This window comes from Odocoileus virginianus, chromosome 6 (genome assembly GCF_023699985.2).
Source record: "Odocoileus virginianus isolate 20LAN1187 ecotype Illinois chromosome 6, Ovbor_1.2, whole genome shotgun sequence".
NCBI classification, from domain to species: domain Eukaryota; kingdom Metazoa; phylum Chordata; class Mammalia; order Artiodactyla; family Cervidae; genus Odocoileus; species Odocoileus virginianus.
The window spans coordinates 49,322,724-49,347,813 of NC_069679.1; the positions used below are offsets into that span (position 1 = coordinate 49,322,724).

The following is a 25,090-nucleotide window of genomic DNA, read 5'->3' on the forward strand; positions in this document are numbered from 1 at the left end:
TACTCCAGGTATCTCTTGACTTGCAGCTTTTGCATTCCAGGCCTCTATAATGAAAAGGACATCTTTTTTGGGTGTTAGTTCTAGAAGGTCTTGTAGGTCTTCATAGAACCGTTCAACTTCAGCTTCTTCAGCATTACGGGTCGCAGCATAGACTTGGATTACTGTGATATTGAATGGTTTGCCTTGGAAATGAACAGAGATCATTCTGCTGTTTCTGAGACTGCATCTAAGTTCTGCATTTCGGACTCTTTTGTTTACTATAATGGCTCCTCCATTTCTTCAAAGGGATTCTTGCCCACAGTAGTAGATACAATGGTCATCTGAGTTAAATTCCCCCATTCCCGTCCAGTTTAGTTCGCTGATTCCTAAAATGTCAATGTTCACTCTTGCCATCTCCTGTTTGACCACTTCCAATTTGCCTTGATTCATAGACCCAACATTCCAGGTTCCTATGCAATACTGCTCTTCACAGCATCGGATTTTACTTCCATCACCAGTCACATCCACAACTGGGTGTTGTTTTTGCTTTGGCTCTGTCTCTTCATTCTTTCTGGAGTTATTTCTCCACTGATCTCCAGTAGCATATTGGGCACCTACTGACCTGGGGAGTTCATCTTTCAGTGTCTTATCTTTTTGCCTTTTCATACTTTTCATGGGTGGCAAATAGATTCAAGGGATTATTAGATACTACAGAATGTCTGAAGAACTATTGTACAGGAGAGGCAGGGATCAAGACCATCCCCAAGAAAAAGAAATGCAAAAAGGCAAAATGGTTGTCTGAGGAGGCCTTACAAATAGCTGTGAAAAAAAGTGGAAGGCAAAGGAAAAAAGAAAAGATATACCCATTTGAATGCAGAGTTTCAAAGAATAGCAAGGAGAGATAAGAAAGCCTTCCTCAGTGATCAGTGCAAAGAAATAGAGGAAAACAATAGAATGGGAAAGACTAGAGATTTCCTCAAGAATATTAGAGATACCAAGGGAACATTTCATGCAAGGATGGGCACAATAAAGGACAGACCGGCATGGACCTAACAGAAGCAGAAGATACTAAGAAGAGGTGGCAAGAATACACAGAAGAACTACACAAAAAAGATCTTCACAACCCAGATAATCCTGATGATCACTCATCTAGAGCCAGATATCCTAGTATGCAAAGTCAAGTGGGCCTTAGGAAGCATCACTATGAACAAAGCTAGTGTGATGGAATTCCATTGAGCTATTTCAAATCCTAAAAGATGATGCTATGAAAGTGTTGCACTCAATATGCCAGCAAATTTGGAAAACTCAGCAGTGGCCACAGGACTGAAAAAGGTCAGTTTTTTTCATTTCAATCCCAAAGAAAGGCAATGCCAAAGAATGCTCAAACTACCACACAATTTTGCTCATTTCACATGCTAGCATAGTAAAATTCTCCAAGCCAGACGTCAACAGTACGTGAACCCTGAACTTCCAGATATTCAAGCTGGATTTAGAAAAGGCAGAGGAACCAGAGATCAAATTGCCATCATCTGCTGGATCATCGAAAAGGCAAGAGAGTTCCAAAAAAACACCTATTTCTGCTTTATTGACTACGCCAAAGCCTTTGACTATGTAGATCACAACAAACTGGAAAATTATTAAAGAGATGGGAATACCAGACCACTTTACCTGCCTCCTGAGAAATCTGTATGCAGGTCAAACAGCAACAGTTAGAACCAGACACGGAACAACAGACTGGTTCCAAATTGGGAAAGGAGTACATCAAGGCTGTCACCCTTCTTATTTAACTTATATGCAGATTACATCATGAGAAATGCTGGCCCGGATGAAACACAAGCTAGAATCAAGATTGCTGGGAGAAATATCAATAACCTCAGATACTCAGATGACACCACCCTTATGGCAGAAAGCAAAGAAGTACTAAAGAGCCTCTTCATGAAAGTGAAAGAGGAGAGTGAAAAAGTTGGCTTAAAACTCAACATTCAGAAAACTAAGATCATGGCATCCGGTCCCATCACTTCATGGCAAATAGATGGGGAAACAATAGAAACAGTTAACAGACTTTATTTTTTGAGGGAGGGGCCTACAAAATCACTGCAGATGGTGACTGCAGCCATGAAATTAAAAGACACTTGCTCCTTGGAAGATAAGTTATGACCAACATAGACAGCATATTAAAAAGCAGAGACATTACTTTGCCAACAAAGGTCCAACAGCCAAAGCTATGGTTTTTCCAGTAGTCATGTTTGGATGTGAGAGTTGGACCATAAAGAAAGCTGAGCACCAAAGAACTGGTGCTTTTGAACTGTGGTGTTGGAGAAGACTCTTGAGAGTCCCTTGGACTGCAAGGATATCCCACCAGTCTATCCTAGAGGAAATCAGTCCTGAATATTCATTAGGAGGACTGATGTTGAAGTTGAAACTCCAATACTTTGGCCACTTGATGGGAAGAACTGTCTCATTTGAAAAGCCCCTGATGCTGGCAAAGACTGAAAGCAGGAGGAGAAGGGACAACAGGGGATGAGACAGTTGGATGGCCTCACCGACTCAATGGACATGAGTCTGAGTAAATTCCGGGAGTTGGTGATGGACAGGGAGGCCTGACGTGCTGCATTCCATGGGGTAGCAAAGAGTCGGACACAACTGAGCGACTGAACGGAACTGAACTTATTCACGGCAGAATTATTCATAATAGCCAAAAGCTGGAAATGATCCAAATATTCATCAATGGTGAATAAAGAAATCATGGATTCTCATGCAATGCATGCTAGACAACAGGTGGACAATTATGGACGGCACGCTGCATACGTCCTAAGGGTCCAGTAGAGTGAAGCCCCTTACATAGGAGCTACCTGCCTTGATAATTTACCTCTGCTTCCCTAGTTGAGTCTCCATCCTCTTTCACTACTGCTCTTGGCACTATTTCCCAAATGCTCTACCTCCTTCCATGTCTAACTCAGGCTCTGCTTTTATGGGGAAAAAAGTGAAATTCTCACATTTACCATGTGGGAATGTTAAGTGAATCTGAGTAAATCAATATAACAAATTATGGCACCCAGTTTTAAATGGTTACAGTGACACAAAATTGTATTTGAGTAATGTAAGATTTTCTTTAAAGGGTCCTAAATGTACATAACATCTCAATCATGCAAAATAAACAGAAAAAAAGATCTTTCACAATAACTTTCACCTAAAAGTTAGGAATTTTTATTATCTTGCATAACCTGGTACAGATACATATAAAATATTTGCTGAATGAATATTACTACAAGCAAACTGTCCAATGAACAATAAGCCAAAAATATAATGTGCCAATTACACGCCAAGACCTTTTTTTATAGTTAACAAACCAGGTCCATTATAATATAAGTAAGCAGGATTTATCCCAGTAATGCAAAGAGTTCAACATTGGAAAATACATTGGTATAATTCATAATATCTTAAAACTTATCTTCAATACTGCATAAACATTTAATAAAATCTAATAATCATTAAGTGATTTTTTTTTATTTTAGTAAACCAAGAATTAAAAACCAACATCAGGGAATTCCCTGGTGGTCCAGTTGTTAGGACTTAGCACTTTCACTGCCAGGGTCAGGGTTTGATACCTGGTCAGGAACAAAGATTTCACCAGTCACGTGGTATAGCCAAAACAGTAACAACAACAACAAAAATATGCCGTTAACTTGATAAAGCATATGTACTAGAAACATATATCTACTGTGTTCCAGACTCTATGTTTGACACTGAGGCTAGAGCACTGGAGAGGTAATACTACCTGAAGTCACAGAGCTTACAATCTATGGGAATACAGGCAAGTAAGCAGATAATGATTATACAGCACGGTAAGATGTTATGATAAAAAAATGAGAGGGTGGCCTAGTAATACAAGAAAGGCATACACCTTGACTTTGCTAGAGATAGTTAAGCTCAACAGATGATACCTATCTTCTGGGCAAAGAATTATTTTCATCCTTTTTTGACCTAGTATTTAAAATAATGTCAGACACACAATAAGTCTTAAGTAAACATTTCTCAGACTTTCCAGGTGATTCAGTGGTAAAGAATCCACCTGCCAATGCAGAGACATAGGTTCAATCCCTGGGTGAAGAAGATCCCCTGGAGAAGAAAACGGCAATCCACTCTAGTATTCTTGCCTGGGAAATCCCATGGACAAAGGAGCCTGGCAAGCTACAATCCATGGTGTAGTAAAAAGTTGGACATAACTTAGTGACTAAACAACAACAACAATAAATGTTTCTTAAATAAATGAAAAAAATGAAAAAACATTAGATTAAATAGAAACAGATTCTTTTGACGTCAGATACAAATTTTCAATAAATTAAATGACTTATTATAAATTTGATATTTCCTAAAGATACCATTTGAGTAGAAATACAAAGACACACATGTATACCCATGCACATACCACACATACACTAAAGCAATTCTAAATACTCACGGGTACAAGGGATTGGTATTGGCCAGCTGGAGAATATGTGTTTTCACAGGTTCCACAGCTATTAACATATCTTGTTCTACAGCCATAGGAAGAACAGAATATCCACAGTAATCTATATGCTCTCCTAGAATAAAGAGAAAGCATTTTTTAATCATTGCTGGCATATGAAACATGAGAAACTCAAGTAAGTTGACATATAAGAAAAACTTGACCACCAGCCTGGTTTTAACAGAAAATAAAAATACTAAGGGCAGAAAGTGATTCAATTTTCTTTCTATCACTGACATCTGAACCAGGAACTTTTGCTAAAATAAGTATATTAGTTATTAGTTTCTGCTAATATTTCAACCAGCCAGTCCATCCTAAAGGAGATCAGTCCTGGGTGTTCATTGGAAGGACTGATGCTGAAGCTGAAACTCCAGTATTTTGGCCACCTATGCGAAGAGTTGATTCATTGGAAAAGACCCTAATGCTGGGAGGGATTGGGAGCAGGAGGAGAAGGGGATGACAGAGGATGAGATGGCTGGATGGCATCACCGACTCGATGGACATGAGTTTGAGTAAACTCCGGAAGTTGGTGATGGACAGGGAGGCCTGGCGTGCTGCGATTCATGGGGTCACAAAGAGTCGGAGACGACTGAGCAACTGAACTGAACTGAATATTTCAACTTCTTTAAATATTCACAAGTTTTTTCCACTTTCTAATTCATAATAATTATCTTTGAATATTTATGTTTTGTGACTAGTTATATGGAGCAACAAGAAAGGCAATGTCTCCTTTCTCTGTTGCTCCTTTGTATTAACTTTTTCAATATGGACAATGGAAACCTTTAGCATCTTCTCTCTTATATTAATATTACATGAGTACCACTCTTTTCCTTACTAGCCAATGAGCTCACTATGGTGAAGACTTGCTTTATTTATCTTTGCAGCCCAATGAAATGCCTAACAAATTAGATAGACACTGATTAGTTGTGTTGAATGTGCTAGACATAGCTAGGATATGGAAAAGGAGGCTAGAAAAAAATATTTAATTTTATATATAATAAGCAAATAGAAAACTATTCTTTTCATTCTAATTCCTCTATGAATCATCAGCAGGAATTTTTTGCCTGCTACCCCATAATGTTTCCTACAAATTACCCATTTAAACACAAGGTTTTTATTCATAATGTTAAAAAAAATAACAATTCAAGAAAGATGAACTAAGCAAGCTCACTTATATTTTCCTGAGACAGGTTTGTATATCTGATTGTTTCTGCTGCATTGGCAGGCAGGTACTTTACCACTATTACCACCTAGGAAGCCCTATCTGATTGCTTCTATGGCAGACACTGATCAACTAAGAAACATAAAATGTACAAAAGACAATTCAACCGCCTTATTACATTTTTAAATAAATATGATCCTACATATTATTACAGGCAGAAGTCTTTTGTTTCTACACCGATGTGTCCTGTAAAATAGGAAAATTAGGGTTGTTGTCTTTTTTAATGGATTGACAATGACGAGTGAACAATTCAAATGACAATTCAATGACAATTGAAAGTTGTCTTTCTCCCCAGCTTCCTTCAAAAATACAATATAGAACAGTGGTTCACAAATAGAAAACGCATATTTAAATAAGTAGAATTCTAGGGAGATACCAGATTCTGTTGGGAAGGCTACAGTGTGAATGACAGCCTTCTGAGAATGAAGACTTCTCCCTCTGCAAAAACTAATGGAACCCGTCCTGGGGAGCAAGAATTGTTGGCAAGTAAGGAAAACAACAATGATTACATTTTGGACACTTTAACAGAAAATATAATAATTCTTTTAATAAAGATTGAAATTCATTTCATCCCCTGTCCTATGATTTCGAGGTTCAAACCACATTTTCTTGTCTCCACCACATTCATCTCTTACTATCTTAGACATCTGCTCCTCTCTGAAGAGCTTTGCATCTCATTCCACCCTCTCCATCCCAATCTTGTAAAACAACCCAGTCCAAGGCCCCAGCTTCCTAATCCCTTGACCTCTGGAGAACTTGACCTCCTCTCTGCTTCAACTATCTTACTTCCACGGTCTTGACAAATCTAGTAATGACCACAGAACTCCTTATCACCTGGAACTTTTCACCTATGGATTTTTGTTCCAAATATCACATTCTTTACTAAAACCTTCCAACGTGCCATTCTCTTATTCAGTTTATCCTACTTAACCTGTTTTTCAGATGCAGTTCTTTGCCCTCTCTAGCCTATAGGCTCCCTCTTACCTTTCTTTTTCTACCTAGCATATTTTCCAGGGTTCATTACTTCATCTAACTCTTCTGACAGTATTAGCAACTTCTTGATGTCATTGTCATTCTCTTGTAACCTCCATCCAAAACAAAACCCTAAAGCTAGATCAAATATAAGCATCTTAGACTAGCTGAGAGGCAGCGAGGAAATGAACAAATCTGCAGACTGCTATTGCTACAATCCCATGGTCTCCAGCTCTAAACAGATCTCACTGTTACAAGCAAACTTTTTCTTTTTTTCCAGTTATCTCCCTCTCCCATCCTTGACAAAGCTGTTTCAAATTTTCAGCCATCTCTTTAAATGTCCAACACCTCCAACCTTCCCCCAAAGAACTTCCTCAACCTTCTACACCAAAATTATACATTTATTTACATCAACCTGCATCCTTTTTTTCCCCACCTTCTGTTAAAAAAGACTCAAAGTGGCCCTTTTCCTATGCTGTAGATACCAACCCTTCTTGCCCTCTTGGGAATCCTTCTCTCTCTCTTCTTTTCTCAGATATCTTCGATCTCTTTCTCTCCACTGACTTTACTCAATTCCCCTTTTCTATCTCATTTAATCATGTTCAAATATCTCATATTTTAAAAATCCTCCATATTTTCTTGAAAATCAGCTTTCCTGAGTTAATAATTGAAGCTACATTTTGGATACATGGGAGTTCGTTATACTATTTCAACTAACTTCTTTGTATGCTTATGAAAGAATCCACCTGCAATGTGGGAGACCTGGATTTGAGCCCTGGGTTGGGCAGATCCCCTAGAGAAAGGAAAGGCTACCCACTCCAGTATTCTGGTCTGGAGAATACCATGGACTCCATGGGGTCACAAAGAGTTGGACACGACTGAGCAACTTTCACTTTCACGTATAGAAAGTTTTCTTTTTAGTCCTCCTTTAATTTGGAATTTTCTCAGTTCTCTTGATAAAACATATTCATTCTTCAGGCCACCAAATTTTTAAAAGCAAGGAATTACTGGGCTTCCCTGTATTCTTCTAATCCAATGAATAAATGTAAAACCATCAAAATCATTCATTGCAGTCAAAAAACTTAACCTGCAGCACAGAGAAATCTTTCCACCTCTCATGAAAATAATGGGAACAACCAGGTTTCAACAAACTTCTGAATTTTAAAAATGAATGGACAAAACTAACATCAATAACATGGATTGGGAAAAATGAAAATATAGAATTTTCTTATGAAAAAGCTTACCTTGCTATAGTAGATACATGTGAAACATTCTATTTTTCCAGTTCTCTTGATATATTAACAAAAATTTGGATCTTATCAAAGGAGGAAAAAATTAAGAGAAGGAACTTTCGAAATACCTATTATATTGACTCTTCCTGGTGCTCGAACATAAAACTTGGGAATGGATCCAAACTTAGAATTAAACATCTCTTTTAGCTTCAGCAATCTGAAAACAAGAGTAGCATATTTCAGAATATCCAGATAATAGAAAAACCTGTGATACACACACACACACACAAATACCACACACATATTTCATATACCTATCACCATTATTATCTTTAAAAATAATGAAAGCAAGCTATTTTACTGACACTTCTTTGAAAATCCCTGGATGAAACAATACTGTAACTCCCTAAGTGACACAAGAGTATAGCTAAGCACACAGAAGAGTAAAAAATTTAATACAGACATACACAAATAAAAACTTCTTTCCTTCAATTATGAAGAATATAACTTTCTGTGTAGTTTCTAAATGATATTCAGAGAAGAATCTCTTTACACTAAAAAATGTAGCATGGAGTAGTGTATCAGTTTCCTAGTGCTGCCACAAAAAAGTTTCACAAACTGGGTGACTTAAAATGACAGAAATTTATTGTCTCTGAGTTCTAGAGACCAGCAGTCCAAAATCAGAGTTTGGCAGCACCTCTGAAAACCTTTGAAACCTAGATGGGAAAGTCCTTCCCTGCCTCTTTTTAGTTTCTGATGGTGACCATCAGTTCTTGGCATTCCTTGGCTGGCAGCTGCATCACTCCAATGTCTGCTTATGTTATCACATGTAATTCTCTCTGTGTGTCTCTATCTGTGACTCTGCTTTTCCTTCTTATAAGGCCATCAGACTTACTGGATGTGTGTGTGTGTGTGTGCACGCACATGTGTGCTAGTTGCTCAGTCATGTCCAACTATTTGCAACCTCATGGACTACAGCCCACCAGGCTCCTCTGTCCATGGAATTCTCCAGGAAAGAGAATTGGAAGGTTAGCCATTTCCTTCTCCAGGGGATCTTCCTGACCCAGGGATTGAACCTGGGTCTTCTGCTTTTCAATTCAATCTGACTTCATCTTAACTTTATTACATATGTAAAGATGCTAGTTCAAATAAGGTCGCATTCTGAGGTTCCAGGTAGACATGAATTAAGACGGATGCTATTCAGCCTAGTACAGTCAAATGAAAACTAGACTAGATATCACATCAAGAGACTACAATTCTAATTCCAATGGGGCTTCTACTTCAATGCTAAAGTTTGGAAAATCATTTTCCCTTGGATCCTCATCTGTAAGATTAGAAAATTTGAACTAGATATTCCTTATAGGTCCCTTGAAGATCAAAAATGCTTATATTTAATAATTTTATGCTGTTAAATCATCTCAAGTCACTTCTATGAAGACCTACCACTGTTTGTAGTCCCACAATATACTGTATCTGACTAATAATAGCAAGACAGTAAATATCTAAAAGATCTACCATGTTCAAGACATTCATTAATTAAATACTTGATATTAAAAATTAACTAGTTACACAGAAACTATAAAACTCCTAGAGGAGAACATAGGCAAAACACTCTCCGACATAAATCACAGCAGGATCCTCTATGACCCACATCCCAGAATATTAGAAACAAAAGCAAAAATAAACAAATGGGACCTAATGAAACTTAAAAGCTTTTGCACAACAAAGTAAACTATAAACAAGGTGAAAAGACAGCCCTCAGATTGGGAGAAAATAATAGCAAACGAAGCAACAGACAAAGGATTAATCTCAAAAATATACAAGCAACTCCTCCAGCTCAACTCCAGAAAAATAAACGACCCAATCAAAAAATGGGCCAAAGAACTAAACAGACATTTCTCCAAGGAAGACATACAGATGGCTAAAAAACACATGAAAAGATGCTCAACATCACTCATTATCAGAGAAACGCAAATCAAAACCACAATGAGGTACCATTACACGCCAGTCAGGATGGCTGCTATCCAAAAGTCTACAAGCAATAAATGCTGGAGAGGGTGTGGAGAAAAGGGAACCCTCTTACCCTGTTGGTGGGAATGCAAACTAGTACAGCCACTATGGAAAACAGTGTGGAGATTTCTTAAAAAACTGGAAATAGAACTGCCATATGACCCAGCAATCCCACTTCTGGGCATACACACCGAGGAAACCAGATCTGAAAGAGACACGTGCACCCCAATGTTCATCGCAGCACTGTTTATAATAGCCAGGACATGGAAGCAACCTAGATGCCCATCAGCAGAAGAGTGGATAAGGAAGCTGTGGTACATATATACCATGGAATATTACTCAGCCATTAAAAAGAATTCATTTGAATCAGTTCTAATGAGGTGGATGAAACTGGAGCCCATTATACAGAGTGAAGTAAGCCAGAAAGATAAAGACCATTACAGTATACTAACACATATATATGGAATTTAGAAAGATGGTAATGATAACCCTATATGCAAAACAGAAAAAGAGACTCAGATGTATAGAACAGACTTTGGACTCTGTGGGAGAAGGCAAGGGTGGGATGTTTCAAGAGAACAGCATCGAAACATGTATATTATCTAGGGTGAAACAGATCACCAGCCCAGGCTGGATGCATGAGACAAGTGCTCGGGCCTGGTGCACTGGGAAGACCCAGAGGGATCGGGTGGAGAGGGAGGTGGGAGGGGGGATCGGGATTGGGAATACATGTAAATCCATGGCTGATTCATGTCAATGTATGACAAAACCCACTACAATATTGTAAAGTAATTAGCCTCCAACTAATAAAAATAAATGAAAAAAAAAATTAAAATTAACTAGTTACAATAAACAAAATCATATCAAAAAATTCAAAAGGAAATTTATTACAATGCTCAAACTACCGCATAATTACACTCATCTCACATGCTAGTAAAGTAATGCTTAAAATTCTCCAAGCCAGGCTTCAGCAATACATGAACCGTGAACTTCCAGATGTTCAAGCTGGTTTTAGAAAAGGCAGAGAAACCAGAGATCAAATTGTCAACATTCACTGGATCATTTATAAAGCAAGAGAGTTCCAGAAAAACATCTATTTCTGCTTTATTGACTACACCAAAGCCTTCAACTGTGTGGATCACAATAAACTTTGGAAAATTCTGAAAGAGATGGGAATACCAGACCATCTGACCTGCCTCTTGAGAAACCTGTATGCAGGTCAGGAAGCAACAGTCAGAACTGGACATGGAACAACACACTGGTTCCAAATAGGAAAAGGAGAACGTCAAGGCTGTATATTGTCACCCTGCTTATTTAACTTATATGCAGAGTACATCATGAGAAATGCTGGGCTGGAGGAAGCACAAGCTGGAATCTAGTATGCCAGGAGAAATATCAATAACCTCGGATATGCAGATAACACCACCCTTATGGCAGAAAGTGAAGAACTAAAGAGCCTCTTGATGAAAGAGGAGAGTGAAAAAGTAGGCTTAAAGCTCAACATACAGAAAACTAAGATCATGGCATCTGGTCCCATCACTTCATGCAAATAGATGGGAAAACGGTGGAAACAGTGGCTGGCTTTATTTCTCTGGGCTCCAAAATCACTGCAGATGGTGATTGCAGCCATGAAATTAAAAGACACTTACTCCTTGGAAGGAAAGTTATGACCAACCTAGACAGCATATTAAAAAGCAGAGACATTACTTTGTCAACAAAGGTCCATCTAGTCAAGGCTATGGTTTTTCCAGTGGTCATGTATGGATGTGAGAGTTGGGACTATAAAGAAAGCTGAGCGCCGGAAGAATTCATGCTTTTGAACCGTGGTGTTGGAGAATACTGTTGAGAGTCCCTTGGACTGCAAGGAGATCCTACCAGGCCATCCCAAAAGAGATCAGTCCTGTTTGTTCATTGATAGGACAGATGTTGAAGCTGAAACTCCCAATACTATGGTCATCTGATGCAAAAAACTGACTCATTTGAAAAGACCCTGATGCTGGGAAAGATTGAGAGCAGGAGGAGAAGGGGACGACAGAGGATTAGATGGTTGGATGGCATCACCGACTCAATGGACATGAGTTTGGGTGAACTCCGTGTTGGTGATAGACAGGGAGGACTGGCATGATGTGGTTCATGGGGTCGCAACAGTCATGGACACGACTGAGTGACTGAACTGAACTGATTATAATGATAAAAAGATACACTGAATATTCTTGGAAGTTATTCAAGATGACCTCCTAGGACTGGGGCAGCCATCAGAAACTCTATTTACTGATGGGTGGGGCTGTGTTTCCTCCCTGTTGATTGTTTGGTCTGGAGCCTGCAGGCTGTTGGGTGGGGCTAATGGTGCCTCCAGGAGAGCTCACCATCAGGGTGCTTGATCCTGCAGTGAGCCACAGCTGCCCCCTGCCTCCAAAGGAGACCCTCCAATACTAGCAGGTAAGTCTGCCCCAGTACCCTATACAGTCACTGCTTTTTTCCCCTCCGGGTCCTGGTGTGCAAAAGACCCTGTGTGCTCCCTCCAAGAGTGGAATTTCTATTTCCTCCAGGCCTGTGGAGTTCCTGTGATCAAACCACACTGGCCTTCAAAGGTAGATTCTCTGGGGGTTCCTCTTCCTGTTGCCAGACCTCAAGGCTGGGAAGCCTGAGATGGGGCTCATTCTTTCACTTCTGTGGGATAGCTTCTGTGGTATAATTGTTTTTCAGCTTGTGAGGCACCCACCCAGGAGGCATGGGATTATATTTTATTGCAATTATGCCCCCCATCTTGTTGTGGCTTCTTCTTTGTCTTTGGATGTAGGGTATTTTTCGGTAGGTTCTAGGACGTTTGGAAATAGCTGTCCAGCAGTTAGTTGTGACTTTGGTGTTCTCATCAGAACGAGTGAGCACTCGTCCTTCACCATCTCAAGCTCTCCTGGGTCATCCAGGAAGCCAGAGCTGAGGTTTGTTTTGTTTGTCTGTTTGTTAATATTTATTTATTTATGTCTGGCTGTTCTGTGTCTTTGTTGCTTTCCACAGACTTTCTCTAGCTGCAGCAAGCAGGTGCTACTATCTGTCGTGGTGTGCAAGCTTCTCATTATGGCAGCTTCTCTTGTTGTGGAGCACAGGCTCTAGGCACATGGGCTTCAGTAGTTGCAGCATATGGACTCAGTGGTTGTGGCTCTTGGGATCTAGAGCATGGGCTCAACAGCTGTAGTACATGGGCTTAGTTGCTCTGCAGCACGTGGAATCTTCTGGGGCCAGGGATCAAACTCATGTCCCCTGCATTGGCAGGCGGGTTCTTATCCACTGCACCACCAGGGAAGTCCCAGAGCTGATGCTATAGTGGAACTTTCATCAGCATTCTGCATCCATTCAGATGTTATCTTCTTGTATTTGTCCTACAGAGATGAAGAGTCTTTTAGTTAGTCGTTTAGATCATCTCCACTACAGATGATCATTCAAGGATATAAAGTCTTCTTCTCATTGCTTCACTATTCCAGACTGCTATCATTTTCTGCATGCACAAAATAGACAAACCACTAGCTAAGAAAATGGGGGCTAATAAAACACAAAATAAGAAATGACAAGGATGAGACAACATTAAACAAAAGAAATTTTATACATCAAAAGAGGGACTTCCTTGGTGGTCCCGTGGCTAAGACTCCACACTCCCAATGCAGGGGGCAGGGGTTTGATTCCTGGTCAGAGAACTAGATCCTGTGTGCCACAACTAAAGATCCCACATGCTCCAAGTAAAACCTGGCATAGCCAAATAAATAAATAAATAAATAATAAAAAAAAGTACTTTGTAGAAAAGCCAGGTGCTCTCTCTTTTGCCACCAACCAAACCACAGCACACCAGCTCCATCTCCTAACCACTACAACAATCTCATCCTGGTCTCTTTTCCCTATTCTCTCAAGCCACTTTTGATCAATTTGGGTGGCCTGCTCTGCCCTCCCAGAAAACCTCATTATGTGAATAATAAACTTTTCATACCTTCTTCTTCATATGGTATTACCAGTCTCAACTATTCAAACCAAATTTGCGGGTGGGGGTCCATCCGGTTTCTGTGGGATAGCCGTGATAGAAATCCTACAGAAAATGGATAATTTCCTGCCGCTGCTGCTGCTAAGTCACTTCAGTCACGTCCAACTCTGTACAATCCCATAGACGGCAGTCCGGGAAATACAATGTATAAAAACAGATCCATTTCCATAGAAGAAATAAATTCATCAAAGAATCACTGACACATATGCATTAAGCCCAGATGTTTTACAAGAGAATTCTACCCAAGCATGAACATCAGATAGCCCATATGTTCCACATGTTGTTCCAGAGCATGGAAAAATAAAGAAAAATGGTTGAATTCTTGTTATAAAGCAAGTGTAGCATGGATATCTAAACCAGATAAACACAGTCCAAGAAAAAGCAACTACAGGCTAATGTCACTTTTGAATATTAATGCAAATGTAATTAATAAAATATTAGTAAGTATAAGGCAGTGCCACATTAAGAAAATAGTTCATGTCAAGTGGAATTAACTCCAGGAATGCAAAGTTGAAAATATTAGGATAATCCATTAAAATAATATATCATATTAAATCTAAGGAGAAAAAAATTATAGGACTACTTTCATAGATGCTAAAAAGTCTTAAATTCATTCCCAAAGGGGTTTATCTTTTTTTTTAATTAATTAATTAATTTTTGGCTGCACTGGGTCTCCAATGATGCTTGCAGGCTTACTCTAGTTGTGAGGAGCAGGGACTACTCACTAATTATGGATTGTGGGCTTTAGATTGCAAGTTCAGTAGTTGTGGCGCACAGGCTTAGTTGCCCCACCGCATGTGGAATATTCCCGGGACCAGGGATCGAATCCAGGTCCCCTGCATTGGCAGGCAGATTCTTAACCACTGGACCACCAGGGAAGTCTCCAAAGGTGTTTATCTTAACATAATTACATATATCTCAGTCTTGAAAAAAAGAGCTAATGAGGAAATTCTAGAGACATTTCCACTGAGATCAAAAAAGACAAAAATTTCCACTGTCTCCACATCTAATCACACAGTACTGGAGATACAGGTAATGCAATTGCACACTTCAGTCACTCAGCCATGTCCGATTCTTTGCAACCCTATGGACTGCAGCAAGCCAGGCCTCCCTGTCCATCACCAACTCCCAGAATTTACTCAAACTCATGTCCACTGAGTCGGTGAGGCCATCCAACCATCTCATCCTCTGTCGTCCCCTTCTCCTGCCTTCAATCTTTCCTAGCATCAGGATCTTTTCCAAGGAGTCAGTTCTTCAATCAAGTGGCCAAAGTACTGGAGTTTCAGCTTCAGCAACAGTCCTTCCAATGAATATTCAGGACTGATTTCCTTTAGGATGAACTGGTTTGATCTTCTTACAGTCCAAGGGACTCTCAAGTCTTCTCCAACACCACAGTTCAAAAGCATCAGTTCTTCAATGCTCAGCTTTCTTTATGGTCCAACTCTCACATCCATACATGACTACTGGAAAAACTACAGCTTTGACTAAGTGGACCTTTGTTTGTAAAGTAATGATTCTGCTTATTAATATGTTGTCTAGTTGGTCATAGCTTTTCTTCCAAGGAGCAAGCGTTTTTTTCATTTCATGGCTGCAGTCACCATCTGCAGTGATTTTGGAGCCCAGAAAAATAAAGTCTCTCACTGTTCCATTGCTTCCCCATCTATTTGCATGAAGTGAGGGGACCAGATGCCATGATCTTAGTTTTCTGAATGCTGAATTTTAAGCCAACTTTTTCACTCTCCTCTTTCACTTTCATCAAGAGGCTCTTTAGGTTCTTCTTCACTTTCTGCCATAAGGGTGGTGTCATCTGCATATCTGAGGTTATTGATATTTCTCCCGGCAATCTTGATTCCAGCTTGTGATTCATCCCGCCTGGCATTTCACATGACGTACTCTGCATATAAGTTAAATAAGCAGGGTGACAATATACAGTCTTGACATACTCCTTTCCCAATTTGGAACCAGTCTGTTGTTCCATGTCCAGTTCTAACTGTTGCTTCCTGACCTGCATACAGATTTCTCAGGAGGCAGGTAAGGTGGTATTCCCATTTCTTGAAGAATTTTCTACAGTTTGTTGCGATCTACACAGTCAAAGGCTTTGGTGTAATCAATAAAGCAGAAGTAGATGTCTTTCTGGAATTCTCTTGCTTTTTCTATGGTTCAAGGGATGTTGGCAATTTTGTCATTAGACAAGAGAAATAAATTAAAAATCAAAAAAGAAGTAAAACTATCTCTACTTGGAGATAATACAGTAGGATATCTAGAGAATCCCAGAGGATTAACGCTAAAACCAACTTAAATAATAAAAGAATTCACAAAGACAGCAGAATATAAAATAAATATCCAAACATGAATACCCTTCCTATGCAAAAACAATGACCAATTAGGACTATAATGGTAGAGCAAACCTTATTCACAGCAACAAAAAAACACTAAGTATTTAGGAATAAGCTTAACAAGAAATATGTAAAATTTATTTAGGAAAAGCTTTAAACACTCTTGAAAAAGATAAAATGGGTTCAAAGAAATGGAAAGACATCCCTTCTTCTTGTATAAAATGACCTAGCATCATCAGGATAATTATTCCCAAGTTAATTTATAAATTTAATGCAATCCTCCCAAAAAATAGCAACAAGCTTTTGTTACAGAGATAGACAAATTGATATAAAAATTCATGTGGAAAACTAACATGCAGAAACAATGGGGAAAACATTTAAAAAAAGAAAACACTGAGGAAGGAGTAACCCTACCAAATATTAAAACATACTATAAAGCTTCTGTAATGAGAACAGTGAGATTTCAATACATATAGAAACAAGCAGACTTCAACAGAATAAAAGGTTCAGAAATAGATGCAAGACACAAAGTAATAAACAGTGCTAGTACAACTGGTAAAACTTTTGGAAAAGATAAAATTAGGTCCATCTCTTACACAAGAATAAACTCCAAGTGGGAAGAAGGCACTGGGGAGAAATATAAGTGAATTTCAGTATAACTCAACATAGAGAAAAGTTTCTCTAACTGTGACTCAAAATTCTGAGGCAACTTTTAAACTGACAAATTTGACTACATCAAGATTTTTAGAAACATTTACATGGCAGAAAATGTCATAATCAAAATCAAAAGAAAACTAGCAAACTAAGAGAATATATTTACAGCATATGTTACAGATATATTCTTTATATTTTTTACAAAAACTCTGAAACCATAACATTCCTAGAACATAACATAGGCAGGATATTCTTTGACATAAATCACAGCAATATTTTTTTGAATTTGTCTCTTAAGGCAAAAAAAATAACAGCAAAAATAAATAAATAATATCAATTAAACTTAAATGCTTTTGCACAGCAAAATAAATTATCAACAAAATGAAAAAACAACCTACTCAATGGGAAAAAATATTTGCAAATGAAATGACCAATAAAGGATTATTATCCAACATACATAAACAGCTAGTACAACTATATATCAAAAGATAGTCCAATTAGAAAATCAGCAAAAAAAATCAGCAGAAAACCTGAATACATTTTTTTTTTTTTTTTTCAAAAAAAGACACACAGATGGTCACCAGGCACATGAAAAGATTGTCAACATCACTAGTCATCAGAGAAATGCAAATCAAAACCACAATGAGATAACGCCTCACCCCTATCAGAATGGCTATCATCCAAAAGACACAAATGTTAGCAAGGATGTGGAATAAAAGGAATCACTCACTGTACACTGTTGGTAGGAATGTAATTTGGCACAGCCACTATGGGAAAAAGTATGTAGGCTCCTCAAAGAAACTAAAAATACAACTACCATATAATCCAGAAATTTCACTGCTGGGTATATATCCAAAGAAAATGCAAACACTAATTCAATGAGATACATGTACTCCCAGTGTTCATAACAGCATATTTACAATAACCAACATACAGAAACAACCTAAGTATCCATTAATAGATGAATATGATGGATACATATATACACACAGAGTGGAATATTACTCAGAAAAAGAACAAAAATCTGCCATTTGCAACAATGTGGATAGACATAGAGAATATTATGCTTAGTGAAATAAGTCAGAGAAAGATAAATACATTATCACTTACAAGTGGAATTTAAAAAGTAAAATAAATGAATATATATAACAAAGCATAAACAGACTCAGATATAGAGAACAAGTAAGTGATTACCAATGGGGCGAAGGAAGCAAGGAGGAGCAAGGTAGAGCCATGGGATTAAGAGATATAAACTACTAAGTATAAAATAGATAAGCAACAAGGATCTATTGTATAGCAAAGGGAAATATAGCTGATTATTGTGTAATAATATTAAATGGAATATAATCTATTAAAATATTGAACCACTGTGTTGTACACCTAAAACTAATATAACATTGTAAATCAACTACAATTTTAAAAACTCAAAAACTGAAGTGAAAAATGAACAAAAACCTGATAGAAAAATGTGCAAAAGAACAGAAAATCCATACTAAGAGTAGTTCATAAATTAACCTTAAGCACATGAAATTAGAGACATGCAAATTAAAACTACACCAAGATACTATAAGACTCGTGAAGATTAAAAAGTAACAACACACTGTGAGCTTCTGTGGAAAGAGGTACTGGGTTGGGAATCCAAACCAGGACAACACATTTGAAGGGGAATTGGGCAAAACTTTGTATCTAACAAAAATACACTGGCACTAAATTTTACCCAACAAGCCTATGTGAAAAATTTATCCTAACGGTATTCTCCAGCAATATGAAAATATATATTCATGAGATTATTCATTACAAAATTGTTGTAATTGCAAAACACTAGAAACAACCTGCATGTATGCGTGCTAAATTGCTTCTGACAAGTCCGACTCTTTGCAATCCCATGGACTATAGCCCACCATGCTACTCTGTCCAAGGAATTGTCCAGGCAAGAACACTGCAATGGGTTGCCATTTCTTCCTCCAGAGGATCTTCCCGACCCAGAGACTGAATTTACGTCTTTCACATCTCCTGCATTGGCAGGCAGGTTCTTTACCACTAGCGCCACCTGGAATGATAGGGTATGGTCTATTTACAAAATGAAGTAATATGAACCGATTAAAAAAGAATATAGCTTCTAGAAATTTTTATCAAGTGATTGTCATAAAATTTTGTTATAAGAAAGAAGCAAAGTGAAGCACTGAGATGGCCTAGAAGCATTAACATCTCAATAGCAACAAGCATCCCTAGTGTTTAGATCTTGGTTTCAAAAGAAACCAGGACTCTTTGAAGAAATAATTCCACAGCTGGAGAAGACAGGGTATAGTACAATCCTGGAACATATTTTTGTGGCAGAAAGTAAAATGCTCACAATGACAGTAACATGTCAGAAGGACATGGGAGCCAACAGAAATAAGTTCCCAAACTGAGGAGTTAAAATTCCCCATCCCTGCTCAACTTTGACAGGATAGAGAAACAGAAAAGAGAAACATAAAAAGTAGTTGGAAATAATCCCCTTAACAAGGGCCAGAAAAGACTATGTATTAGTCCTGTGAAACCTTTAAAAAATATTTTTTTTTCATAAATGGTTCTAATAGAAGTGGTGGAAAGCCTTCCCATCCAATTTTGCAAATAGTATAACCCTTACAATAACACTTATGAATAGCCCCCCAAAGCAAACTATAAGCTACTCTCACTTGTTAAAATGGTGTAAAAAAATCTAAGTAAAATATTGGTAAATTTAATCCAACATATATTATTTTATAATATATGTGACCAGAGCTTATTCCAGGAATATGAAGTAGCAATATGAACTATGTTGATTAAATGTACTATTCTAACATAATAAAAAGGGGGAAAAAACTCTCTAACTCCATGATCTTCTCAAAATAAGCAGATATATATGTACGTATATATATAGGGCTTCCCTGATAGCTCAGTTGGTAAAGAAACTGCCTGCAATGCAGGAGGCCCCAGTTTGATTCCTGGGTAGGGAAGATCCCTTGGAGAAGGGATAGCTCCATGATCTTCTCAAAATATGCAGATATATATATACACACACACACACACACACACACACACACACACACATATATATACATATATGTATGTATATATAGGGCTTCCCTGATAGCTCAGTTGGTAAAGAATCCAACTGCAATGCAGGAGACCCTGGTTCAATTCCTGGGTTGGGAAGACTCCCTGGAGAAGGGATAGGCTACCCATTCCAGTATTACTGGGCTTTCCTTGTGGTTCAGCTGGTAGAGAATCTGCCTGCAATGTGGGAGAACTGGGTTCAATTTTTGGGTTGGGAAGATCCCCTGGAGAAGGGAAAGGCTACCCACTCCAGTATAATTCAATAAACATTCCCGAGTTTTTAACAAAAGTTTAAATTTAAAAGAAAATAGCTCCTGACATACTAGAAAAAAAGAAAATGTCCTTAATTTAATCAAGGCTACTTGCCAGAAATAGCAAACATCACATATTTGATGACAAAAATATTAGAAGCTTTCCTATTAAAATCAAAATAAAGACAAGGATACTACCATTCAACACTGTAACACACTACATAAAATATAAAATGTCTACACAACAAAAACATAAAGTCAAAGGAAAAATGCTAAACTGGGAATAATATACCTAACATATAAAACATCATATGGGTTTATTCAAAAATATTCATTCACAACATACATACATACATAAAGAGTTTCTAAAAACTAACTAGAATCAGACAATCTAATAACATCTTTTTGGGGGGTGGCAGGGCCATTTGGCAGCAACTATTAAAATTTTATTTTTATTTTTTGAAACAATCAAAATTTTAAATGTTTATTACCTTTGACCTAGATTCCATTTTCATGAATGAGCTTAAGGAAACAAAATGCTTAAGGATAAATGTATAAAGATTTTTACTGCAGCAATGCAGCAATATTTGTGAGTGAAAAATTGGAAACTTCAATATATACTCTAATAATTGAGTGGTTAAATAATCATATTAGTACTATGAAATAGTAATTAAAAATAAAATGTATCTTTATGGAGTGATATATCAGAATCTCTAAGAAATATTAAGTGGAAAAAAGTAAATTACAGAAAACCAAATTTGATTCTACTTATATGAATATAATACAATTTTCATAAAAATGTTAACAATATTATAAAGATACAATGATACCAAAAGGATACAATGATATTACAAGGAAACAAAACAAACCAAACTTCTAAGAAGGGAAGTAAGAATTGGCAGTAAGGATAAGAATCAGATTATGAGAAAAAGAACTGTAGGGTTTTCAGGCTTTACTGACTATACTTTTAAAAAATTCAAATCTTTCATATTAAGAACATGTTTATACAGTACCACTAATCATAGAGCCAAAAGGTGAAAGCAACCGAAATGCCATCAATTGATGAATGGATAAACAAAATGTCATATGTCAATACAATAGAATATTATTCAATCATAAAAAGGAATGACATATTGATAACATGTTACATGGTTGAACCTTGGAAACATTGTATTAAGTGAAAGAAGCCAGTCACACACATACACAAAAACATATTATCTGATTCCATTTATTTGAAAGGTCTAGAATAAGCAAATCTACAAAGAGTACATTAGAATTTGCTTAGGGCTTGCAGGTATCAAGGAAGTGAAAGCTTAATAGATGCAGAGTTCTTTGTGGGGGGTGAGGATGGGAATGTTCTAAGTTTGATTATGGTGATGGTTGCACAACCCTGTGAATATACCAAAAATGATTTAATTGTAAATTCTAAACAATTGAACTGTATAGTATGTGAATTATGTATCAATAAAGCTGTTACCAAAAAGCAATAATAATCTAACAATTTAAAATGTAATCTCATGGGACTTCCCTTGTGGTCTAGTGGTTAAGAATCCACCTTCCAATACTGGAGGTGTGGGTTCAATCTCTGATGAGGGAACTGGGATCTCACATACCATGGGGCAACTAAACCTGTGTACCACAACTAAGAAGCAAGCATAAAAATAAATAATGAAATAAAAACTTAAAAAAAAATTTTTTTTTTAATTTTTTTTAATAAAACTTAATCCCAAAGAGAAGGAAAAGAGAAGAGAATGCACAGAAACTTAGATCAGTAGTTCATTTTATCAGGAGTGAATTCAGTTAAATCTAGATAGTACATCTATAAACTGATCTATTTAGAACAGTGGTTCTAAATGCAAAGAAATGCTAAGAATGAAAAATTAGAACAGTGGGATCTGAAGTACAAAAATCAAGCAAGATTGGGATACAGAAAAAGAAATTAGAGTTTCTATTTCTATTTGATTTTTAAAAATGAATAAAAAAGAAATTAAGTTTACTAAAATCTATGATGTGGTTGACTAGTCCCTTTACTCAAAAGGTCATGTGTCCTGTGAAGCTGAAAAGGCACTGCCAACTAAAATTGACACCTGCCATCTACCTCTATAAGGATTAAAATGCAAGCCGCTGTGACCATTGACCTTCAACATACCCTGAAAGGAGTTCAGGGTGGAGATCAGGAATGAGGCACTTGACGCTCTACGGAAAACCAGCAGAACAGGCCTTCAGATAGATACTTTCAGAAGAAGATTTTATGAGTCCAGTTCTTGCATCTCCTCATATTTAGAAAAGCATTAACATCCTTCATGGTGACATCTGCTCCTTGTGACTAGCAGTAACCTTCAAGAGACTAGCAGCAACTTTCTGCAAAATAATGTTTGCTTGATAGCAAGTAGTCCACTTCACCAAAAGCACAAACATACTGACCTTCTGCCCTGCCTCTTCAGAGCAGTTTCTAAGAGTTCTCTGAAATGCTGCCTCCCAGGCTATCGTCCTCAATGTGCCCCAAATAAAACTTAACTCACAACTCTCATGTTGCATGTTTTTCCAGTTGACGGTATCCTGAAGAAAGAGCAGAAGTTCCAAAAAAGGACAATCTGATAATGCGGCACTTGTGCATGTTTTTCCCCTTCAGCATATTGCAACATATAACCAGTTAGGTGGGTTTGTAGATATACTATCTAGACTTAACTGGACTCACTCCTGATAAAATGAATAAGTGGCTCAAACATTGCTTAAAGTTAAATAACTATATTAAATGAAAAACAAGAAAATGGCAAAGTGCACCCTTACTAGACTACTATATGACCTCTTCTGTAGCTAGCACAGAATACTAAATATTAACAATAAATGTCTGCTGCATAAACAACTGGGCTTCCCAGGTGGTACCAGTGGTAAAGAGCCCAACTGCCAATGCAGGAGACATAAGAGACACAGGTTGGATCCCTCGGTCAGGAAGATCCCCTGGAGGAGGGCATGGCAATCCACTCCAGTATTCTTGCCTGGAGAATCCAATGGACAAAGGAGCCGGGCAGGGTACAGTCCACGGGGTCGCAAAGAGTCAGACACGACTGAAGCAACTTAGCACACATGCATGCATGGATAAATACTGTAGTCTTTTAAGGCAAGAAATAACTCAAAGGAAATTTAGTAAATAGTTCTTCACTTTTAGTACACATTACCATCCCCCTTCTCACAGGTTAACTATAGAAATAACAAGCATTATGACTAAAATGGCATAAAATGGAAACACAGAATAATATATGACACTTGTAACGCATCCAAGGCTGTGCTAGTCTCCAGAATCAAAAATTATGTATCTTTTTCGTAGCTAAAGACGCACTCTTTGATGTTTCAAGGGTGAAAAAGCATTTTCAAGTTTCAGTATGCTGTAATATTGTTAATTGTCACATGACAGTCATAAACCAGGAAGTAGGGAAAACTTTAGGGCTTAATTATAGAGAAAAAATTAACAGGGAACAAATACTAAAAATTAGAAACAACAAAAGGGGAGCAAAGCCAACCTTAGAAAAGCTATAGAGCTAATACCCAGCAGGTGGAGATTTCATTCTATGAGATTTCTGTCCTATGTCAGAAACAAGTATTTCCAGTAAGTATTTGCAAGATGACCTCAAATGAAAATATCCCACAGGGAGTATCGCTTAAGCTGATAATTATTCTGTAGCTAGGTACTGGCAGCAGACTAATTCCCTAAGGGAAGGTGCATAGGTTTCATGATTTATTTAGAAGGATGCAGAGACCAAGGGGGTTTTTTGGTTTGGGGGTCATTTTCCTGTTTTTGTTTTGGCTGTATTTGATTGCTTTCAATATTCTAAAAGGGGGACTTTAAAAAGCACTGGCAAGCAAAACAAAGAGAGAAGAGATTCAAAATTAATTTGGGTTTTTCTGCTAAAGTCCAGCAGAAAACGTCCCACCCTTCTGCAAGGGAAAGAAGGATCTGCATGGATGAAGCAAGACACACACTCCTTGGTAGTGAATAAGGCTGGACAGACTTTGCGGCGCGATCTTCTTGCAATCCCAGCCAAGTGATCTTGTAACATCCCAAGGGTTCTGTCTGCTCCTAGAAGAGCCGAAAGCTCCGACAGCCTCTACATCTAACCAACCCAAGCGATCCCAAAGCGCGGGCATCTTCTCTCCCCACCTGGGATGTTCCGCCACATGGACTCGACGCACGGCAGGGCCCTCCGTAGCCATATTTTGCTAATCCTTCTTTATTCTGCAGTTTCAACCGGCGAAGCAAGACTTCCGAGGTAATCACGGGACATCTGCAGCAGGAGCCCTTTCTTCCGGGAGACACCGGCATTCACACCGCGGAAATCCTGCCTCTTCGCTGAGGTGGCCGCTTCCAGTCGGCCCCTCCCGTGGCTCCTCCTCCCTGGGCTCTGGGGCTCGGAGCCTTCCCGACAGCTGTCAGGTATTGCGGCCTTGGCGGCCGGGACCGGGGACCCGGGGCGCACTGGAGCCCCTGAGCCCAGCACAGCTAAGGAGGTTTTCTTTCTGCATCCTGGGCATAAGTCTGAGCACAGAAATATAACTTGGCACCTCAGTTTGCTTTTTATATTATTATTGTTAGAGGGTCTTTTTTTTTTTCTTTAATGCCCAGCAGCAACTCCCCCCAAATAACACTAAAATATTTACTTACTGCTTCTTAAATAGATTACTTCAAAAATTAGACTATCAAATTGATGCGGAGCTTGACTTAAACACATTTGCATTTATTTCCAGAATAGAGGCATTGGTGGGCCTTCCCAGAACACAATAATGAAAAGAAGAAAATACATGTCTTTCCAACTGCCAG

General features: G+C 38.1%; 1 protein-coding gene across 9 annotated transcripts in view; it reads right to left on the reverse strand.

Moving 5' to 3' along the window:
- The window catches only part of GALK2 (galactokinase 2), a 146,066-nt gene that overhangs the window by 108,161 nt on the left and 12,815 nt on the right, over positions 1–25,090 (reverse strand). For 2 of the 9 annotated variants that reach the window (XM_070469301.1, XM_070469299.1), the window contains exons 2-3: positions 8,044–8,132; positions 4,442–4,565 (exon numbers count right to left, since the gene is read on the reverse strand). In XM_070469301.1, the coding sequence (XP_070325402.1) occupies positions 4,442–4,565; positions 8,044–8,113 (194 nt within the window). In that variant the 5' untranslated portion in view covers positions 8,114–8,132. Of the gene's footprint in view, positions 1–4,441; positions 4,566–8,043; positions 8,133–18,846; positions 18,869–22,698; positions 22,788–24,433; positions 24,578–25,090 lie in introns of those variants that run through there. The other 7 variants (XM_070469306.1, XM_070469304.1, XM_070469298.1 and 4 more) reach the window with 6 other exon arrangements.